The sequence below is a fragment of the Falco punctatus genome, assembly GCF_963210335.1.
Source record: "Falco punctatus genome assembly, chromosome: 2".
Lineage (NCBI taxonomy): Eukaryota > Metazoa > Chordata > Aves > Falconiformes > Falconidae > Falco > Falco punctatus.
In genome coordinates, this window is record NC_137581.1 from 43,503,715 (window position 1) to 43,522,576 (window position 18,862).

Genomic DNA, 18,862 nt, shown 5'->3' on the forward strand with positions numbered 1-18,862 from the left:
AGATAGTGTAACAAAACAGGAAGTTGCATGAAGTTAGTTTTTAAAAAAAGATAATAGAACTACTGATAATTATATACAAATTACGCATACTATTTGCAAGGAAATACTATCTATGTCTAGATTGCAATTCTCAGTTAAGGTTTTTCAAAACAGATTTTTTCGTTTTAGAAAAACTAAACTAATTGCAAAGCAGATTATTAGCACTTCTGAAATAGTTCCTTCAAGTAGTCTCAAGTGGAAGACATTCTTAAAATTGTGCTGTGAGCTTTCTTTTCTGTAACAGTAACCATAAGCATAAAGTGGTACAAATAAAACCTAGGAGATAAGTGTTTTCTTCCATTAAAGCCAGGGGATTCACTTATGTGTGTTTTCAGGAAGAATATGTATGATCCTATATTCGCTTTAAATTCACAAAACAATTGTATGTTTCTTAATGTCTTCAGAATTCAGTTCTGCAGCAGCTAAATACATCATGTATTTTTTCTTCTCCAGAAAATGCATTTTCTTAACCAGCAAAATGGAAAATTAAAAATAACTACTTTAGAGAAACAGAACTATATTTGTCTGGTCACCCTCATGGTACTACAGGACATATCCTCTCTTAGTGGGAATAGCCCTAACTTCACTAACTTCATCGCTATAACATATCTTTCCTAGCAGCAAACACAAAAAGAACTGATGAATTCAAAACAGCCATGTGGCAGCATGACAAAAAAAAGTCCTTTCTAACATCTTACCAATTACCATTACATCTTCTGTTTAATAATTCATTTAAAAAAAATGAAAATGAGCACACAAACTATTTCAAAGGATTTTTTTAGCTCCTCTCCCCTCTGTATGTAATAAACACTATTAAAGACTATAAAGACCATTCTAAGGTCTATTGTATGAGGGACACATGATGACCATTGAAAAGAAAGACACACACACAAAAAGAAACAAAAGAAAAAAAGCACCTTTTGTGAACTGTTTGGGGCACACAGCACAGAGGAATTGTACATGTAGAGTTGTTTCAACAGATTAAGAATACACCAGATGTTTTGTGCACATGTAACTCATCTGAGCCTATTCAAAAAGTCAGATATGTCCAAAATGCATTTGAGTCACTGTAAATATAGAATAGCTGGTATGCACATGTGCAACTGGGCTGCAATGAGTCCAGCTCGTGTAGGGTGTTTTGGAAGTGATACACACGCATCCATCAGTGAAAATTGTACAGCAAATCTCTGATAAATTGTGGCAAAACTACTACTACCCTAGCAGAATAAAGGTCCCTACTAGCAAACAAGTCTGCAGAAGAAGTATCTCTTGAAGGATGAATTAGTGAGTCTCTAGTAATACTCCTATCCAGTATTTTGCTACAAAAAGCTTTCAGAAGTTTGTACTACCTTTGCACTCCTTCCTGCATACATACACTATTCATAACCTATTCAATAATATGAAAGACTTCTATGCTATGCAATAAAAATAGATGTTTTCTGGCTTCTTAGTAAATAACAACCCATTAAGAAAAATCTTGCAATTTCATTTTTCACCTTTGTAGTCCATTAGCTTTTAATGTACTTTAAGCATTCTTGAACCTCTTCGGCTGAGAGAAAAGACACACCAACCACCAGAGTGTCAAAAAGGTTATTTTGGTGATACCAGATTTCTCAGACCTTTCATTTAGTGTATTTTTATATCATCTGTCATAGGTTACAGATTTGACTACTGTTTAGGCTTTGAGAAGTATTTAAAGCTCATTCAAGATCACTTTCACAATGCACTACACGATGTATAAATACATAGCCTGAACTCAGTATCTTAAGGAATTACAAACTAATATATTAAGATGTAATAGGTAACATTTAAGAACAGAACCGAGAATGTAGACCTGAAATGTGTTAACTGTAAATATATTTGCATATAGATACCCATCAAGGTATGTTTATATTGTTCGTGTTACATTAAAATGCAATATTCAATAAAATAAACATAATGTATAAATATCTCTTTGTGTATATATGTACACAAAAATGAAAATGAACAGATAAAGTAGGTTTACACACGCAGCTGGTCAGCAGAACTGTGAACAAAAATTTCTCTGTACATCAACTCTCTTTCAAAAAGAGTTTTCTCAGAGAACTGAAATCATAACAGACCAGAAACAGAATTTAAGTAAAGATCTGGATCGTTTGTTGGCTGACTTTGCTAGGGGACAGATCAGGTAGAAGAGAATCTCTGTGGATGCTACAACTTCCTTTGAGCCTTTCATATTTATAAAAACATACTTATATGTTTTTCTGTATTTATTAAGGTGAATTAGCATGCTTGATATATTATATTCACACTGTGTCTATGTTATAAAAGAATTTACTGCTGATAATGCAGAATGAATAACTATATAGGATGACATATTTATCATTAGTTCCATTTTTGTTGCATGACTGCTATAGGAAAATACAATTCTAATAATAAGTTTGGAATATTTAAATTATTTTCCATTTTACACTAAAGATATTTTGGAATTTTAATATTCTGTTTTATAAGATATGAGCCAGAGGTCTACGATTGCTCACATCTCTACAGGGGGACATAAAATAAAAAAAGACAGAAAGACTGGGACTTCTGAATATGTGGATTTGATAAAGTTATACCTTAATTGCTGCTATCATACCAGCCAAGAAGCAGTTATTGTTGATTATCTAGAAATTACTTAATAAATTTCTATTAATATCATAGTTTAAAAGGTTTTCTGAAAGAAATAGTTTACCTTCTTTTGTGAACATGGTGAATATTTTATATTTTGTTACAGAAAACAGCATGCATATTTTCAACAAGAGTGTCCTTCCCATAACATCTCAAATAACATATTCAATTTAAAATGTAAGCATGACATTCAGGCTTAATTTGCTGTTGGTGTCAATCTAAAAAAATATAAACTGATGCAGACAGAAAATTCTAATCTGATGCCCTGGGGCCAGATCCAATAAAACACTTAAGCATCTCGATTTGGTGTTAAAGCAACTAACTTTTAGGTGTTTGTCCCACAGAAGACAATCCTGGTCTGAAGCGTATATAGCGTATAGGGTAGCTATTGCTAGGCAGGTACAGTTAGAGGCTGTTAGGAGCAGCCGCTGCCTCCAACATCACTTAACATTAACCAAACTGAGTAGGGTAAACTGGGATCTAATGAAGTTAACAAGTAGCTATAGTCTGTCTAAAGTCAACAGAAAAACATATGCAGCTATCTGGAGCCAGTAAATAGAGAAATTCTGGCAACAGGACTGAGCTATAAGTTCTACCTTGCAGGCCCCATATGACCAGAGTCTGAGTTGTAGGGGCAAAGGGATGATAGTAAAACATACATCCCTCTTTTAGACAAAGCACAGTGATTAAGGATACTACCCAGGAAATGTGTTACAAATTCAACGCTCTCTTCTGTCTACAAGGAACTGGGACCCACATAACCAAGGAGTGTTGTTGTGAAATTGCTTGGAGGGGGGAATTACAGATCTAATATTATAATAATATATTTTTTTAACTTTTAAGCCATTGATTATTATGAACTTTTTTTTTTAAACACTTCAGATCAATGAGCAAGAAGAGCATCAGGATTCAGCAGTCTAGTCCTTAGGTTCTCTGTTAGTTCCTCCTTCCTATGCTATTTCCAGATTTAACAGACAACATCACTGAAGAGCTGAACAAGTATACAGTCCCATTAAAAGCATCAAAAACACACTTCTCACAGCTGCAGACTGGGATATCTGCAGGACCTCAGATAACAACTGAGCAGGATTAAGTGATAAACTATAACTCACCAAAACTGTGGGACTATTTAGAGCAAACTCTTTGTGTCACAGAAACTTTACCTGAAAAGACTCAGAGTCTTAATTTTAATGTAAAAAGACTGAATGGTTCTTTTCTGACTTATATACTTCATTTTAAGACCTTTTCCTGAATTCTGACCTAATAAAACCAAGTGTGCATCATCAACAGTCCGTAATTACAGGTTACAAAATTAGATACTTGGTTTTGATGATGGATGTCAAGTACTTGAACTAACATTGTGTACTTGAACTTACCTCGTTCTTCCCAGGATCATTTGCAGTTCTACAGCCTACTTTCCGTAAAACTGGAAAATCTGCTATTCTCCAATACAGAAAAAATCCTGGAAGTGTAGGGTAAGTCACTTCTCTGCTCATACAGATAATGACATTTTGAGTTATGTATGAACTGTGGGGCAGAAGTGCTCTCTCCAGTGTCTCCTGCATTCCTTTCTAGCCCAGACTAGGAACCTGGCTGGACCACAACATAACTCAGCAAATCTAAGTTTTATTCTTATAGAACCCAGGGATTGGGTGGAACTTCCAATATGTACATTGGGTCTTGCCACAGCATGAAGCTAGGATGTGGCCAAGTTCCACATCTGGAGTCAGCAGCTGGAAAATGTTCCCAACACCCACAGTTTACGCATGGTCTTTGAGAACTGAAACTTTTCCTATCTTCTTGCAACAAAGACCCAGAGCCGGATGCAAACTTTCCAGTTTAAACAGGCAGTGAATCAGATCCACAGAACCTAATTTGATTATTGGTGGGATAAAGATAAACTGACTCCAATGGAAGGTGAGGTCACTCGAGACAGCACACACCAGAACCAGAGAACAGATTTTGAAGACAATCTAAAAGCAAATAATAAAAAAAAAAAAAAACCACAAAACAAACCCACCAAAGAAAACTGCACAAGAGATTTACTGGTAGCTTAAATCACCCCAGTAAAATAAACTCATTTTAGGCACTAATAATAATTCTGGCTTCATTTTGAATAGAAATGAACATGATCTTGGAAAGACCAAATACCTTCAAACTGTTATGCAGTTTGCTAGTGCCAGCAAACTGTTTCTAAATATATTACACTGTGTTGCATGGACTGGGTAAAGTACCTCCTTTGTTTTAAGTTTATTACATAAATGGTATTTCTCTCCTGTATCCAACTCGTAGATCACGTCAAACAAATGATTCACCCCTCTGACATATGCTAAATCTCTTCAAAATTTTGTATGTTGATCGGTTGCCTCTGTTATAATTTTGTTTCCCCTTTACATTCTCTTGACTGTAAATAAATTTTCCCTGATGCAAGAACACTTCAGGGTTTTCTTTGGTCCTTTCATTTTTTTTAATGGAAGAGGAGACAAGAATAGAAAATATAGGGCCTTCTTTACCAGGCAGAATTTCCCAGGTTCTCCCAGGTTCAATTCAAAGTCATTTTAGTTTCATGTAATAGGTTTCTGCCAACAAAAGTGGCTTAGATGAAAACACAATAATGTCCAAATTCTTCATGATACTTATTCCAAACTTCTGGTTTACTCTCTTTCTTTTTCTTTTGAATCAGATGATAAAGGTGAGGGAGTTTCAACAATAAGTGTACCACCACCTACATATGTTTGTTTGCAATTTTAACTACGGTCGCATTTTGACTGATTTGCAGTGGTAAGCAACAGTTTGGAAATTTGATTGCAAGCTCACAGTGACAGAAGTAGATAATTACTATCTCCACAAATATCTATAAGTTAAATCACTTGTTTTAATACAGATTAGATTAGTATTAAACTTACAAGACTGGCATGAGAGACATGATAAATGTAGTCATGACAGAAAACAATTTTTAATTTAGTATACCCTATCAATCTAGATAGCCCATGAATATTTACCATTAATTCAGTCAGCTGGAACAGAGGGGGAAAAAAGAACAAAAAATAGAAGGTTTGACCTAAACAAGGACTGAGGAAAAAAGAGAATTCTCAGCAGTTTTACTGATAAAAGATCTTGCAAAAACGTAACTGGCAACAGATTGAAAAATACATCTGGGGTACCATTATAAAAAAATCCTTTAAAAAACCTGAATGACATGCAAAAATACGAGCAATTCTTCGTATGCACTTCTCTTTGCAGGTTTTACTAGTCTGATTACACTTAAATGAGTAATTCCAGAGGCTAAAATAAAATCATTTATGGAAATTCAAAACAAACCTATTTGATCACATCATACTTCACAGCAGGGGTACAATTTGCAGGGGCTGAGTGAGGGCACAGTATAAGCTAAAACAGGTTGTGTGTGCAATGAACCAAACTAAATGGTTTATATAAAAGAAATGTTGTTTCCATTAATTTTTCTGGTAATCCTATTAAAAATGCCACCTGTCCAGAATAGAATTGTCCAGATTTTAATGCTTTTTCATATCTCAGTGTTCAAACACAAGACAGAGAAGGTACCATCTTATAGCTATTAAAATATGGCACAAAATGTCTCATTCCAAAATCTTCGTTACTGCAGCAGTTTCTCTGGCTCTGTTTCAATGTCTGGGTATTTTACCTTTTACTTTTCCTCTCATTTTTCTCCAAGAACTGATTTTTTCTGATAAATCCAAAGAATATTTTTTCAAAGGATAATGTCATATTTCTAACCTTTCTTTAACAACAATATTTCTAGTCAATAATACTTAAATTTCACATATATTAAGTAAATATAATATGAAATACACCTTTTAAAATTCTACCACCACCCCTCCAAAATCCCCTGTAACACCTCTGCACAGGAACTTAACTTTGAATACCAACAGAGACGAAATGGTGTCATAATCAGCATAAGTGCATGTGGACTATTCACCTAGATCAAACACTTTGGTCATATACTCAATTAAATTTAAATCCCATTATATAATGTGTACCAGCCTCATTTTATGCAATTCCCTAATTTAATGGCTTGGTATTAGCCTTTTTCCTTTTTGCACACATGGACTAATTTTCACGGCACTCAGTCCCTTTGGGAAGTAGGTCATTAAAGTCAACTGGATGGAGACAGAAACTTAATACCTAAACAGCGTTGTAGAAGGGTCAGAGACACAATATAATGTAAAACTGTTTTTCACTCATCCTGCTTTGTAATATTTATTACATTCCTCCTGCATATATTGTTCATTAATCTCAAGAACCACAAAGTAGAAGAATTGAGAAAGCTATCATCCTCTTCTAATTTGTGAAACAAAAAACAAACAAAAAAAATTAAAAAAATTAAAATCACAATTATATTACTATTTAGCTGTTTAGACAATACTTGTTTTAAACTGAAACAGTAGAATCTTAATATTCTTATTACCTTTCTCAATGTGTATTCTTTTTGTCTCATGTCCCACATCATGACCAGCCAGATCACCCTCCTTAGGTCCAGGCAGGACATTAGGTGACAAACCCATCAGCATTTGGTTCATAGATAGCCCATTCTGATGGACAGCTGCTAGACACAAGCACAGGCAGAAAGAAAATCAGCCGTCACGTTAACAATACCTTTTTGTACTTATTTTATATAGTCTTCCTCTCAATTATACAAGAATTCTAACAATCACAAAGTTACTTAATTAGTGGTATCAGCATCCACACAGCAGGAGAGTTTCTTCCTGTTCATTTTGGTTTAAAACAATTCATTTTAAAAAGAAGAGTTCAGTAACTTTGGACAAAGTTGTATATTTGCAAACATTTTCTTGGTTATTTAATAAGAACTGAAATGCAAAATGAAACAAACCAGAAAAGCATAGAAGGTTCTATGCGAGTTACTTGCTGATTATTTTTTTCTTAGTTATACAAAAGCTCTTGTATATCAGCATTCCCAATATGCAGTCCCTAACTTCCTTAAATTAAGCATTGTGGCCTTCCAGGTGATAAACAATGTTTTTCAAAATATACTGTGTAACAGTAGAATTGCTTATTTGCTCATCAGACAGCTTGAAAATCTCTTTACAACAGTTCTCAAACAGATCTGCATGAGTTTCAAACACACCTCAGCAACACACCTCAGCAACCCATCTAAGGCAGTTCATGTCCCTATGCTTCTATCTTGAAAAACTGTATTTGCAAGAGGCTTATGCCATTTTCAGGAAAGCTTTTTTTCATATGTAACCCATATTTCTGTAGTAGTCATCTTACTCTTGCTGGCACCACAAAAGCAGATGCACTTAAGAATCAGCTGTAGTGTTAACAAATCATATAGCAGATAAAGGTGTTATTTTATGAATAAATAAGTTACTGAAGTGATCCAGTATTTAAAGAAATCTGTTATGTTCACATTGGAAGAAACAATGTGCAATGGCCCCACTCCTCTCAGCTGGTAAAGTAAGCAGAGTAAGCTGCTTACAGTAATGCTATACCATTTCTTAAAAAACAACAACAAAAAAGTGTTATTCCTTCACAGAAAGAGTAAGCATCTCTCAATTACATTTCATTTACTTTTTTTTATTAAAGAACAATGGAAAAGGCCTTCAATGGTTGTAAAAAAACCCCATATTATTAATCAATTAAAAAAAAAATATCCAAGGTTGTGAGGCTTTTTCCAGAACTTTACTTATGAACTCTGGTGGCTTGATCTTGGCTGGATGCCAGGTTCCCACCAAAGCCGCTCTATCACTCCCCTCCTCAAATGGACAGGGGAGAGAAAATATAACGAAAGGCTCGTGGGTCGAGTCTGGGGAAATAGATAAGTCACAGTATATGGGATGCCAGTTTAATCTGCACTCTGAATCGTCCAAGTGATAAGAAAACAGAATTTTCAGCTTGTCATGGTCAGGCCTCATTTCTTTTCTTTGGTAAGTCATTTTTCATCACATAATAATGAAAGATCTCTCATCTGAAGGTCAATGAAGGGTCAGCTTCCTGAGTCTGCGGAGAGCCTGAGAGGAAGCAGTCTAAAAGAAACGTGCTGCATCTAATCAACACGACTATGTATTTCATATACCTGTTTCATGGCCTTCTATCTGCATGCCAAATCCTCTAGTCTCACCTACTGGCAAATTCCACTGTGGAAAGATGCCTTAAAAGCCCAAAAACCTCTAACAGCAATAATAAAAGGAATGGACAAATGTAATATGAATTTAAGTAAATATCCATAACATAATATGTGTTTAAAACCTTAATATCCAGGCAGTTACACTGGAATATCATAGAATTCAGGGTCTTTGCCATGTAATTTACATCCTGTAGATGGAGCCTTGAAAATAATGGTATCACTCTGACACACCATGGTTTAATTTCACTCTGCCCTTGTGAGCTATGAAGTGATAATACTCTCTGAATCATATTTCTCACCATTACAAATTTTTATATTTAAAAAAATATAATTTATGCATATTTTTAATTGATTTAACCTATTTTTTCTCTTTACCAAGCAATTCTGCCATGTGCAATGTTGCTTATGAAGTCAGATTCAATTTAGAAATCAAACCAGAATAACCAGATTAAATAAAACTCAATTTCTTTAACAAATGTTTACACTATATGTTCAGTTCTAAAACTAATCTAGCAAATTGCTTCCCAGCTGCAATTCTGTATTTCATAGCTCATATCTTTATGCTTAATACGACATGATGGCAGTTTATATCAGTACCCGTTAATGTAGCATCAGATATTATGATACTGTAAACTGGGGAACATAATGTTGGGAGATAGTTATTGCAGCTGAACTTCCGAACATGATACATATGAGATCTATTTAAGACGAGGACATTTTGATTAGAAAAACCAGCTGCACCTAATCAAATTTAAAGTGGTGACAAGGAGAAGAATGTGACCTACGGATTCTGTCTGAAGAGCTCTCAGTCCGTGCAGGAGAGCTGGACACACTGCTGCTTCGATGAGAGGATGGATGGCTGCCAGGTCTTCGGCCCTCTTCAAGAGAAGGAGCAGGAGAAGGGCTGTCTGGAACACGTTCCTAGACGCCATGAAAAATAGTTGCAAAATAAGGCAATGTTAAACTAAACCTCTGTTTCCAAACATCACTTCCCTAAACTGTATCTCCCTCTTAAATTACAACCTATTATTTCGTCTGTTGAGGTGTCCAGGATTTGCAGAGTATTCTCAAAGGAAACTTGGACATTTTAGGACACTAGACTTATGGTTTAGCATACAATGTGAGGGCTGCTCATCCTGTCAGGCTTTTAAACTGCCTTCTGGACTATTTATAACAATAAGGGTTTTGCTATGCTTTTGGGTGGTTTGTTTCCTCACTTCTATCAGCATGCTGTTGAATTGGAAATACACATTCTGGCTTAGAGACTTTAGCCTTACAGGATAGGAGCAATATAGTTTTGTAAATAAAGACAAGACATTACTATTTTAGCTTATGCTGAATTTTACACAACATTTTATTTTCAAAGAGGCTTCTTGAGCAATAACATCTTATGGAACTGCTCTGGATCATAAAGAAAATATAATCTCCCTACTGAACCTATACCGGTAACATGGCTCGGGAAAGTCTAAATGTCTGTTTATAACATGGAGCACAAGCATTGAATGAACCACACTTTTTGGAAAAGAGTGTGCCAATATCACTATTTCAAAATGAGAAAAAATGCCCATTCATGTTTTCCTGTCCAGGGGAAAGCCTGGGATGGTAGCCAGGAGGAGCTATGATGCACTTCAAGATTTTTGTTGATTTTCAAAATTACAGCATGAGGACTGTGATGGTTTGAATTGCACTTCTGTTACATGAGAACCATCAGTATGTAGCAGGTAGATATATCTGATATTTACACAGAACTTTAATATAAACAATAAAGGGAGCTCAGTCCAGAATAGTCTTTTCTAGAAGAATCTGTGTCTTTCCTTGCAGTTTCCTTTTTATTGCTAATAGCTCCCAAGACTCTATGTCATTGCTAAATTATGTATGAGTTAGGTTGGTTTGGTCGGACAGCGGTAAACAAAATAGTTCCTATAAGGGAAATCTATGGGAGGCACTGAAAATGTTAAACTTTTTTGGTGGTGGTGGTGGTGTGGTTTTTTCTTTCTGATAACCAAAATTCTGACTCCTAATGAAAAAAAAAAACTAACCCAACCCAACCAACCAACAACTAAAAAACCGTATACATTCAACCACTAAAAGTTTTCAGTAATGAAATAATACAATTATTATGTGTTTAATAATATCTATGAAAATTTGCTGCTGAAATGCCTAGAAGTTTTCCTGAGAAGAGCATCACATTTCTCACACAGCAAATTTCTTTTGCAGCAGTCATTATTTTTCATGCACAGTAGCTAGATGAGTATTTGTTTCTCTGAATGCATTTCTATGAAACTTAGCAACATGACCATCTATAGTAATCAATAGATTTATTCCAGGTAATCTTTATAATAAATATTTGCTAAACTTGAGATTCTGATTGCAAAGTGATTCAATAAGCTTATTGATGGAGTGGAATAAGACTTTTCAGAGCAATGTTTCAAGACATTTAAGTGAATTCCACTTTAATAGTCTCAGGTTTTTAAGTCAAAAACTTTGATGAGGATAGTTTAACTGCATCATAGCTTTAGGCTTATTATGACTTTGTGTTTATATGTCCATGAAACGGGTGTTCAAGAGGGGGATTGCAATGCAGATGTTTTAAGAATGTTGAAGATTTATTTCTTTAGATTTATGAGGATTTAAGCATGCACAGCGTACAGATTTGGTATAAATTGGAACACAGTATATTTAATCATTCATTTAATATATAATTTCACTGTTTGGCATACAATGTACTGTTCTTAGAAGGGTTTCATTAAAATGAAATCCAGTGAGCACATAATATTTGAATACAGTGCTGCAGAGTAAATTAATTTATTTAAAGAGCTTAATTTGTTTATCCTATTTATTTATGTGTGCTTTTACAGCACATAGTATGATATGGAGGGAACAAAAGGAATGCACAGGACGACAAAATATAATTACTGCACAAACAAAACAGATAATGAGTTTTATTCACATGTAATATGACATAGCAGGCAAAGTCTATGAAAAAACCTGTGTATGTTGGCTTTATTATTTCATTCCTTCAGCACTTCAGGAGAGCTAACTTTGGTCTCTCCAAGGACCTGCTTGGAGGATTCCCATAGGTTAGAGGTCAGGAAGGTAGGGACATCCAAGAAAACAAGCTAATATTCAAGCATCACTTCTTCCAAGCTCAAGATTGGTACATCCTTACGAGTGAGAAATCAAGCAAAGGGGGCAAGAGACCTGCAAGGGTGAGCAAGGAGCTTCTGGCAAAACATAAACAGAACAAGGATGTTTATGGGATATGGAAAAAGAGACAGGCCACTTGGAAGGAATATAGGGGTGTTGTCAGAATATGCAGGGATGCAACAAGAGAAGTTAAGTCTGGAATTAGATCTGGCAAGGGATGCCAAGGACAACAAGAAGGGCTTCTTCAAGTACATCAGTAGGAAGAGGATGACTAGGGAAAATGTGGGCCTGCTGCTGAATGAGGTGGATGTCCTGGTGAGGAAGATCACAGAGAAGGAGGAATTGCTTAATGCCTTCTTAGCTTCAGTCTTTACTGGCAAGGCTGGCCCTCAGGTTTGCCAGACCCTGGGAGCAACAGAAAGTCTGGAAAGAGGAAGACTCCCTTGATTGAGGAGGATCGGGTTAGAGATCATTTAGGCAAACCTGACACACAGATCCATGGGCCCCAATGGGATGCACCCCCAAATGCTGGATGAGCTGATAGATGTTATTGCTAAGCTACTTTCCATCATCTTTGAAAGGTCACGGAGAACAGAAGAAGTGCCTAAGGACTGGAGGAAAGTCATTGTCACTCCAGTCTTCAAAAAGGGGAAGGAGGACCAAGTAAAGTATAGGCTGGTCAGCCTCACTCCATCCCTGGAAAGGTGATGAAACAGCTTCATCCTGGAGGTCATCTCTAAGCACATGGAGGAAAAGAAGGTTTTCAGGAGCAGTCAACACAGGTTCACCAAGGGGTAGTCATACCTGACCAACCTAATAGACTTCTGTGATGGAATGATTGGCTGGGTAGGTGCGAGGAGAGCAGTGCATGTTGTCTAGCTTGACCTCAGCAAGGCTTCTGACACTGTCTCCTATAACATCCTCGTAGGTAAGCTCAAAAAGCATAGGTCAGATGAGTGGACAATGAGGTGGATCAAGAACTGGTTGAATGGCAGAGCTCAGAGGGTTATGGTCAGCAGCACAGAGTCTAGCTGGAGGCCTATAGCTAGCGGTGTTCCCCAGGGGTCACTGCTGGGCCCAGTGTTATTCAACTTATTCATCAATGTCCTGGATGAAGGACGGAGCGCACCCTCAGCAAGTTTGCTGATGGTACAAATCTGGGAGGAGTGGCTGATACAACAGGAGGCTGCGCTGCCATTCAGTGAGACCTGGACAGGTTGGAGAGCTGGGTGGAGAGGAACCTAAAGAAGTTCAACAAAGGCAAGTGTAAGGTCCTGCACCTGGGGAGGAATAACCTCACACATTGGTACAGGCTGGGGGCTGACCTGCTGGAAGGTAGTTCTGAGGAGGACCTGGAGTGCTGGTGGACAGCAACTTGCCCATGAGCCTGCAGTGTGCCCTGGTGGCCCAGAAGGCCAGTGGGGTGCTGGGGTGCATTAGGAGGAGTGTGACCAGCAGGTTGAGGGAGATTGTCTTCCCCAGCTGCTCTGCCCTGGTGAGGCCACACCTAGAGTGCTGTGTTCAGTTCTGGGCTCCCCAGTTCAAGGGAGACGGGGAACTGCTGGAGAGGGTCCAGCAGAGGGCTATGAAGGTGATGAGGGGACTGGAGCATCTCCCTTGTAAGGAAAGGCTGAGAGAGCTGGGCCTGTTTAGCCTGGAGAAGAGAAGACTGAGAGGTGACCTTATGAATGCATACAAATACTTAAGGGTGAGTGTCAGGAGGATGGGACCAGGCTCTTTTCAGTAGTGCCCAGCAACAGGACAAGGGGTCATGGGCACAAACTGAAACACATGGAGTTCCTTCTGAATATGAAGAAAAACTTCTTTGAGAGTGACAGAGCACTGGAACAGGCTCACTGGAACTCTCCACAGAGAGGCTATGGAGCCTCCTCTGGAGACATTCAAACCCCACCTGGACATGATTCTGTGCAACCTGCTGTAGGTGACCCTGCTTTAGCAGGGGGTTGGACTAGATGATCTCCAGAGGTCCCTTCCAACCCTGACCGTTCTGTGATTCTGTGATTTGTAAAATACCCTTTAACCCCAACAAAACTATGCAGAACTATGAACTATGCAGAAATGGAAAATAAATTAATACCTCAACTGATTTTTATATCCTTGCTTCATAATTTCACAATCAATAATAAAGTCTATAGCAATTTTTGTCTTTATCAAAGCTAGCTGCAATAACAAATGGAAATGCTACTAATAATAAATTGAAATACTCTGTAGCTCTAAAAAGTCATAGTGATAAACTAATGGTACTGGAATATCAATATAAGCTGTCTTCCTTGCTAGAGATTTTGCGCAGAAAAGATGGATTTTGTCTGCAGTAAAATATTAAATTTACATTTAGACTTCACTTCAAAATTTTTCAAAAAAGGAAGTGCTCAAAAATGTGTTCAGTAAATAATTCAGATGATCAGAGCTATTTTGTAACTTCCGCAAATTGCCACTTTTGTACAAGGAAGCATACATGACACAGCAAAGAAATAGAATTTACTGTGTTACAATTTTGGCACTAGAAATCACCTAGGATACTGTCCACTGTCCAGTATTTTTCCTAAAACTTGTCTACTTCCAGGATAAACTTAATTCCATGTAATTAAATATACCTCTAGAGAATCTGGTGTTGGCCTGTACTGTAGTTAGGCTTGTTGTCTCCCAACAAACAAACAAACAAACACGTAAAATCTGAGTGACTTTGCCTTGCTAAAATTAAGTATGAGGAGGAAACTGTGCAGAGTTCAGTTTGAAATCAGCACATCTGAATGTAAATATTTAAATGCTGTTTTGACACATGAGCTAGAGATGAAATTTCAGACATATCTGTATCTAGCATGCCACATGAAGGGGCCCATCTTGAAGGGAAGTTGTCTCCCATCTCAGTCAATTGAGATATGGACAATAAAGTCAGTAGAGCCTCCTCCAAAATCAGATACCTACAGGTCAATTCCACTGCTCACATTTGAGTCATTTGAGCTACCGAAGGGGTTTGAGATGTCCACCCACATTGACAGACAGGACCTACAGAAGATCTGAGAAGATCTGCTGCCTTCTGGAGTGGCAGCAGGATGCCAAAAACACTATCCTTGCACTTACTGGCTGATGAGCTGAATAGCTCCCAAAACTCTACTGACAATATCTACCAAAACCCAACAAATACGGAATTATTTATTACTTGTAAAACTTAACCCTCACTAGCTACCTTTTTTTCTCCATTTTTTGCTTCTCTGTTTCTACAGGTACTCACAAATACAAAGTACTGTGAACAATTTAGGGCATATATAACAATTAAACACATGGTCGACCAACTTTTCAAAACTAGTAAGACTCTCAATTAGGCATCAGATTTGGCAACTATACTAAGCAATAGACAACACACTCTTAAGGGCCAAATCTGAAGCATTCCTTATCTTGGTGTGCTTTACAATCCAATCCAAAGTACAAATCCTAACACTTTAAGAATCTAACATTTAACTCCTCCAAAAATGCTCCCACTATATATGAAACATTCACTTTAGGGAGCTGCAATGCGTACACTCCCGCAATATCAAGTCCATTTCATAAAAGAACTGTTCCTGTGACACTGGGCTCTTTTTTATCTTGTAAAGATTTTAACTGTCAGAGATTTTAACTTATGAGATTGTAGTTGTCTCTAGAATTAGAAAACACTCCAGTTTTCTTGAAGAATACCACGTATCGCCCACAACATAACAGTGCCTCAGTCTGTCCAAGTAAAACATAAGTGATGCACATAACATATTTCCACATTTTTCAAACAGCTCTTTGCATAGATGCAAAGACCATACTGTAAGATCTCATTCCAAAAGTTCCTTTTAAGCAACTTTCTACTAAGATTTATCTAATACATCTGTAATGGTATCCAGAAGATCATAAATACTTCCTTCCCTATATCATATATGTCTTTTTTTTTTCTTACCAGGTCACAAAGATAAACTCAATATTACTCTCTTTTTTTTTTCCCCACTTCTTTTCTTTCTGCTCCAGCAGCATGTTTAAAATGTTTGAGAAGTGCCTCATTACTAAAAGTCTTCCTCAGAAATATACCAAAACGTAAAGTTGATGGAGTTCAGCTGTGGGTTCCTATACCACTATTGAAGAGAAGACAATTCAGGTAATATGGGTAGAATTAATCCTTCTGCTCCTAAAATGACAGACAAGGAAGCAGTGTCTTCTAGGTTCTCTCCACCTCAGCCTTTCCACAAGCACCCTCTACCCTTTATAATTCCTGATCCTCAGAGAGAAAATTCCAGAATCTTTCTGAATAAACCTACTTCCAACAACCATCTGGTTTTGCATGTACATCCTTCATCTCCTGCATATTCCTCTCCAGTATTTTCAGTCTCAGCTTTTTCCTTTGTTCTAGTTTGCTTCTCCGTGAGACTCATCTCTTAGGCTTAGTCATCCTTTAATTTTAGTCATGGACTGAGCTCTAGACATGCAACTAAGTATAGCTGTAGAAGTATATGGCTTTTAAAGCTATTCAGCTGTCTTGATGTTCTTCAGTGTTGAACAAACTCCTCTGTGTTTTTGCTTTACATCATTGAAGTGCAGACGACAAAATAACTTAGTTTCAGCATCACACTTTTCAATAGTCTAGGTAATTTCTTATTGGGGAAAGGATATATCACACACATTGTTTCATACACTGTTAATTAAAAAAATTAAAAAGCTTTTAATCAGGAATATTTTATAATATTCTGACCTTTCTAGGAAGGCACTCAACTTCCATGTCTGTTTGTGGTAAAATTAAAATAGTACCTTTCACAATGACCAAAACCCAGACTTCTTACTCTTCAGTTCCTTACTGACCTATTTGGAACTTGTATAAGGAGTATTCCAGGAACAGCTTTCTTGTAAAATGAAATAGTCAAAGAAATTAATTACTTTGGTATATTTTGTATTCCTTGCAAACAGGATATTTTGCTTTTACAGTTTCGTTTTTCGTTCAGCTTTAGTCTAAAACATTAGAGACTCCAAATTAATGTTTAGTCTTAAGCATTACAAGATGAATTGGACTAATAATTATTTCCTAACTTCCTCAATCACTACTATAAAATGTGTGCTATCAAACTGACTGAATGCTATATATTTTCATTTCTATTTCCTTATTTGCATACTATCACAAGCTTGCTAAAGATCTTGGTAACTTCCCACTAACGTGCATGTTATCCTTCTCACTTTTTTTGTACAGACAACCTTCTAATCCCAATAAAAATTCAGTTCAAAAGTTTTGTGTTGTCATTAATTGCACTATTATTTTAAACAGTGGATCTATTTCTTATAAAGAACATAAAGCATAATATTTGCGTAATAATATTTTTTTCCTCTTTGTGAATAACTTGAACTTATTTATCTTTTGGACCAATTTAAGTTAATTTGATTTTCATTTTACTTTTATATCTGCAAGTTTTCATTGATTCTCCCTTGCTGTTCCCGTTACAAGAATACTCATAACAGGTAGCATAAAATGTAGAGAGAGATCAACAGACAAAAAAATCTATGGATTTGCTTAATTTTTATTACCCTGTTTACTATAGGATTATTGGGAATAACAGCAGCAGCTGGCTGACAGGAAGTCCAAACAGAAGGCTCCCAACTGAACATTTAACAGTACTTCAAGAGCAGAGAATCAAATCCTTGAAATCATGGGCAGTACCTGAACTACAGTGACCAAACTGGGAAGTGAGTTTCATAAGACTGGGCCATTATAGAGATTAAAAAAAAGCAAGCAAACCAACAAACAAACAAAAGTGAATGGCTGTCAATACCAAGAAAGACCCTGGCTGTACTGGCAAAATTAGAGTACCATCCAAAGTGTTGACGATTTGGAATCATGATGAAGCAGGATCATTTCTGGAAGTGCCATGGAGCCTCATTGTACAGAATTCTGGATTTTGTGGGTTCTCATTAAAATGTCTCGACAACTATTTTGGACGTGCTTTTTGTGTGTGTGTGTGTGTATCCCTTCAACTGAATTTATAAATTATATTTTGCCTTCCAAATGAGTATTTGGTCTAACAAACAGAACATCCTTCTAAGGTATACAAAAAAACCCCATGCAACATGCAAACATATAGACATGCAAAAAACTACTAAAACTGAATTAGTAAGTTCTTATTGAGAAGTTGGACACACTTTCCCTGCTTTTTTCTTTTTTTTCTCTCCTCTTTTGAAAGAAGATCTAGTCTTACTTGAAAAACAACCATTTAAGCTTAAGAAGCACCACTAGGAACTCACCCCTAAAAGTCAATCCAAATCATAAAACCAGCCAAACACCAAGAATTCATTTACCCAAATGTCATTGTCTATACTACAAATGTCTACACCTAAGCTAGTCTGATTTTTTTATGCATACATTCAGGTCTCCAAGGTACAACTCCCCTCTTAAGTAGGTCCAGTAAATTATACCCTAGAAGACAGCAAAATTAATCCCATCCCTTGTACCTTACACCCCATACATAGTTCCCTGTTACACATGTGAATATGCAAATTTCCAAGCAGAAAAATTTGTACTACCTTCTCTGTGTTATGTGTTGTATGTAGATAACTATTTTACATGACACAAATTAATTCATAGGAGCGTATGGCTGCTATTACTTGTAAACTGCACCTCGGAAGCACAAATGTTAAAACAAATAATAGGATCCCATATTACTAAAAAAAAAGACATAATTCTGTGTTACAACCTACCAGATATATAGCTACCTTCCTCTAAGCTCATTATTAAAAAAAAACACCTGTACTAAAAGTTAAAATAAATAATTTAAATCATAGATGGAACTAAGTAACGAGGTGGGACAAAATGTCCTCTAATACAAAGATGATTAAGCCATAATAAAGGAGTTCAGCTACACTTTAACCTAAGGTCTTCTC

The 18,862-nt window shown here is 36.6% G+C and overlaps 1 protein-coding gene across 6 annotated transcripts in view; it reads right to left on the reverse strand.

Moving 5' to 3' along the window:
- The window catches only part of DACH1 (dachshund family transcription factor 1), a 371,271-nt gene that overhangs the window by 95,190 nt on the left and 257,219 nt on the right, over window positions 1-18,862 (reverse strand). For 4 of the 6 annotated variants that reach the window (XM_080376869.1, XM_080376866.1, XM_080376868.1 and 1 more), the window contains 2 exons: window positions 9,601-9,736; window positions 7,136-7,273 (listed from right to left, as the gene is read on the reverse strand). In XM_080376869.1, the coding sequence (XP_080232995.1) occupies window positions 7,136-7,273; window positions 9,601-9,736 (274 nt within the window). The remainder of the gene's footprint in view (window positions 1-7,135; window positions 7,274-9,600; window positions 9,737-18,862) is intronic. The other 2 variants (XM_080376870.1, XM_080376867.1) reach the window with 1 other exon arrangement.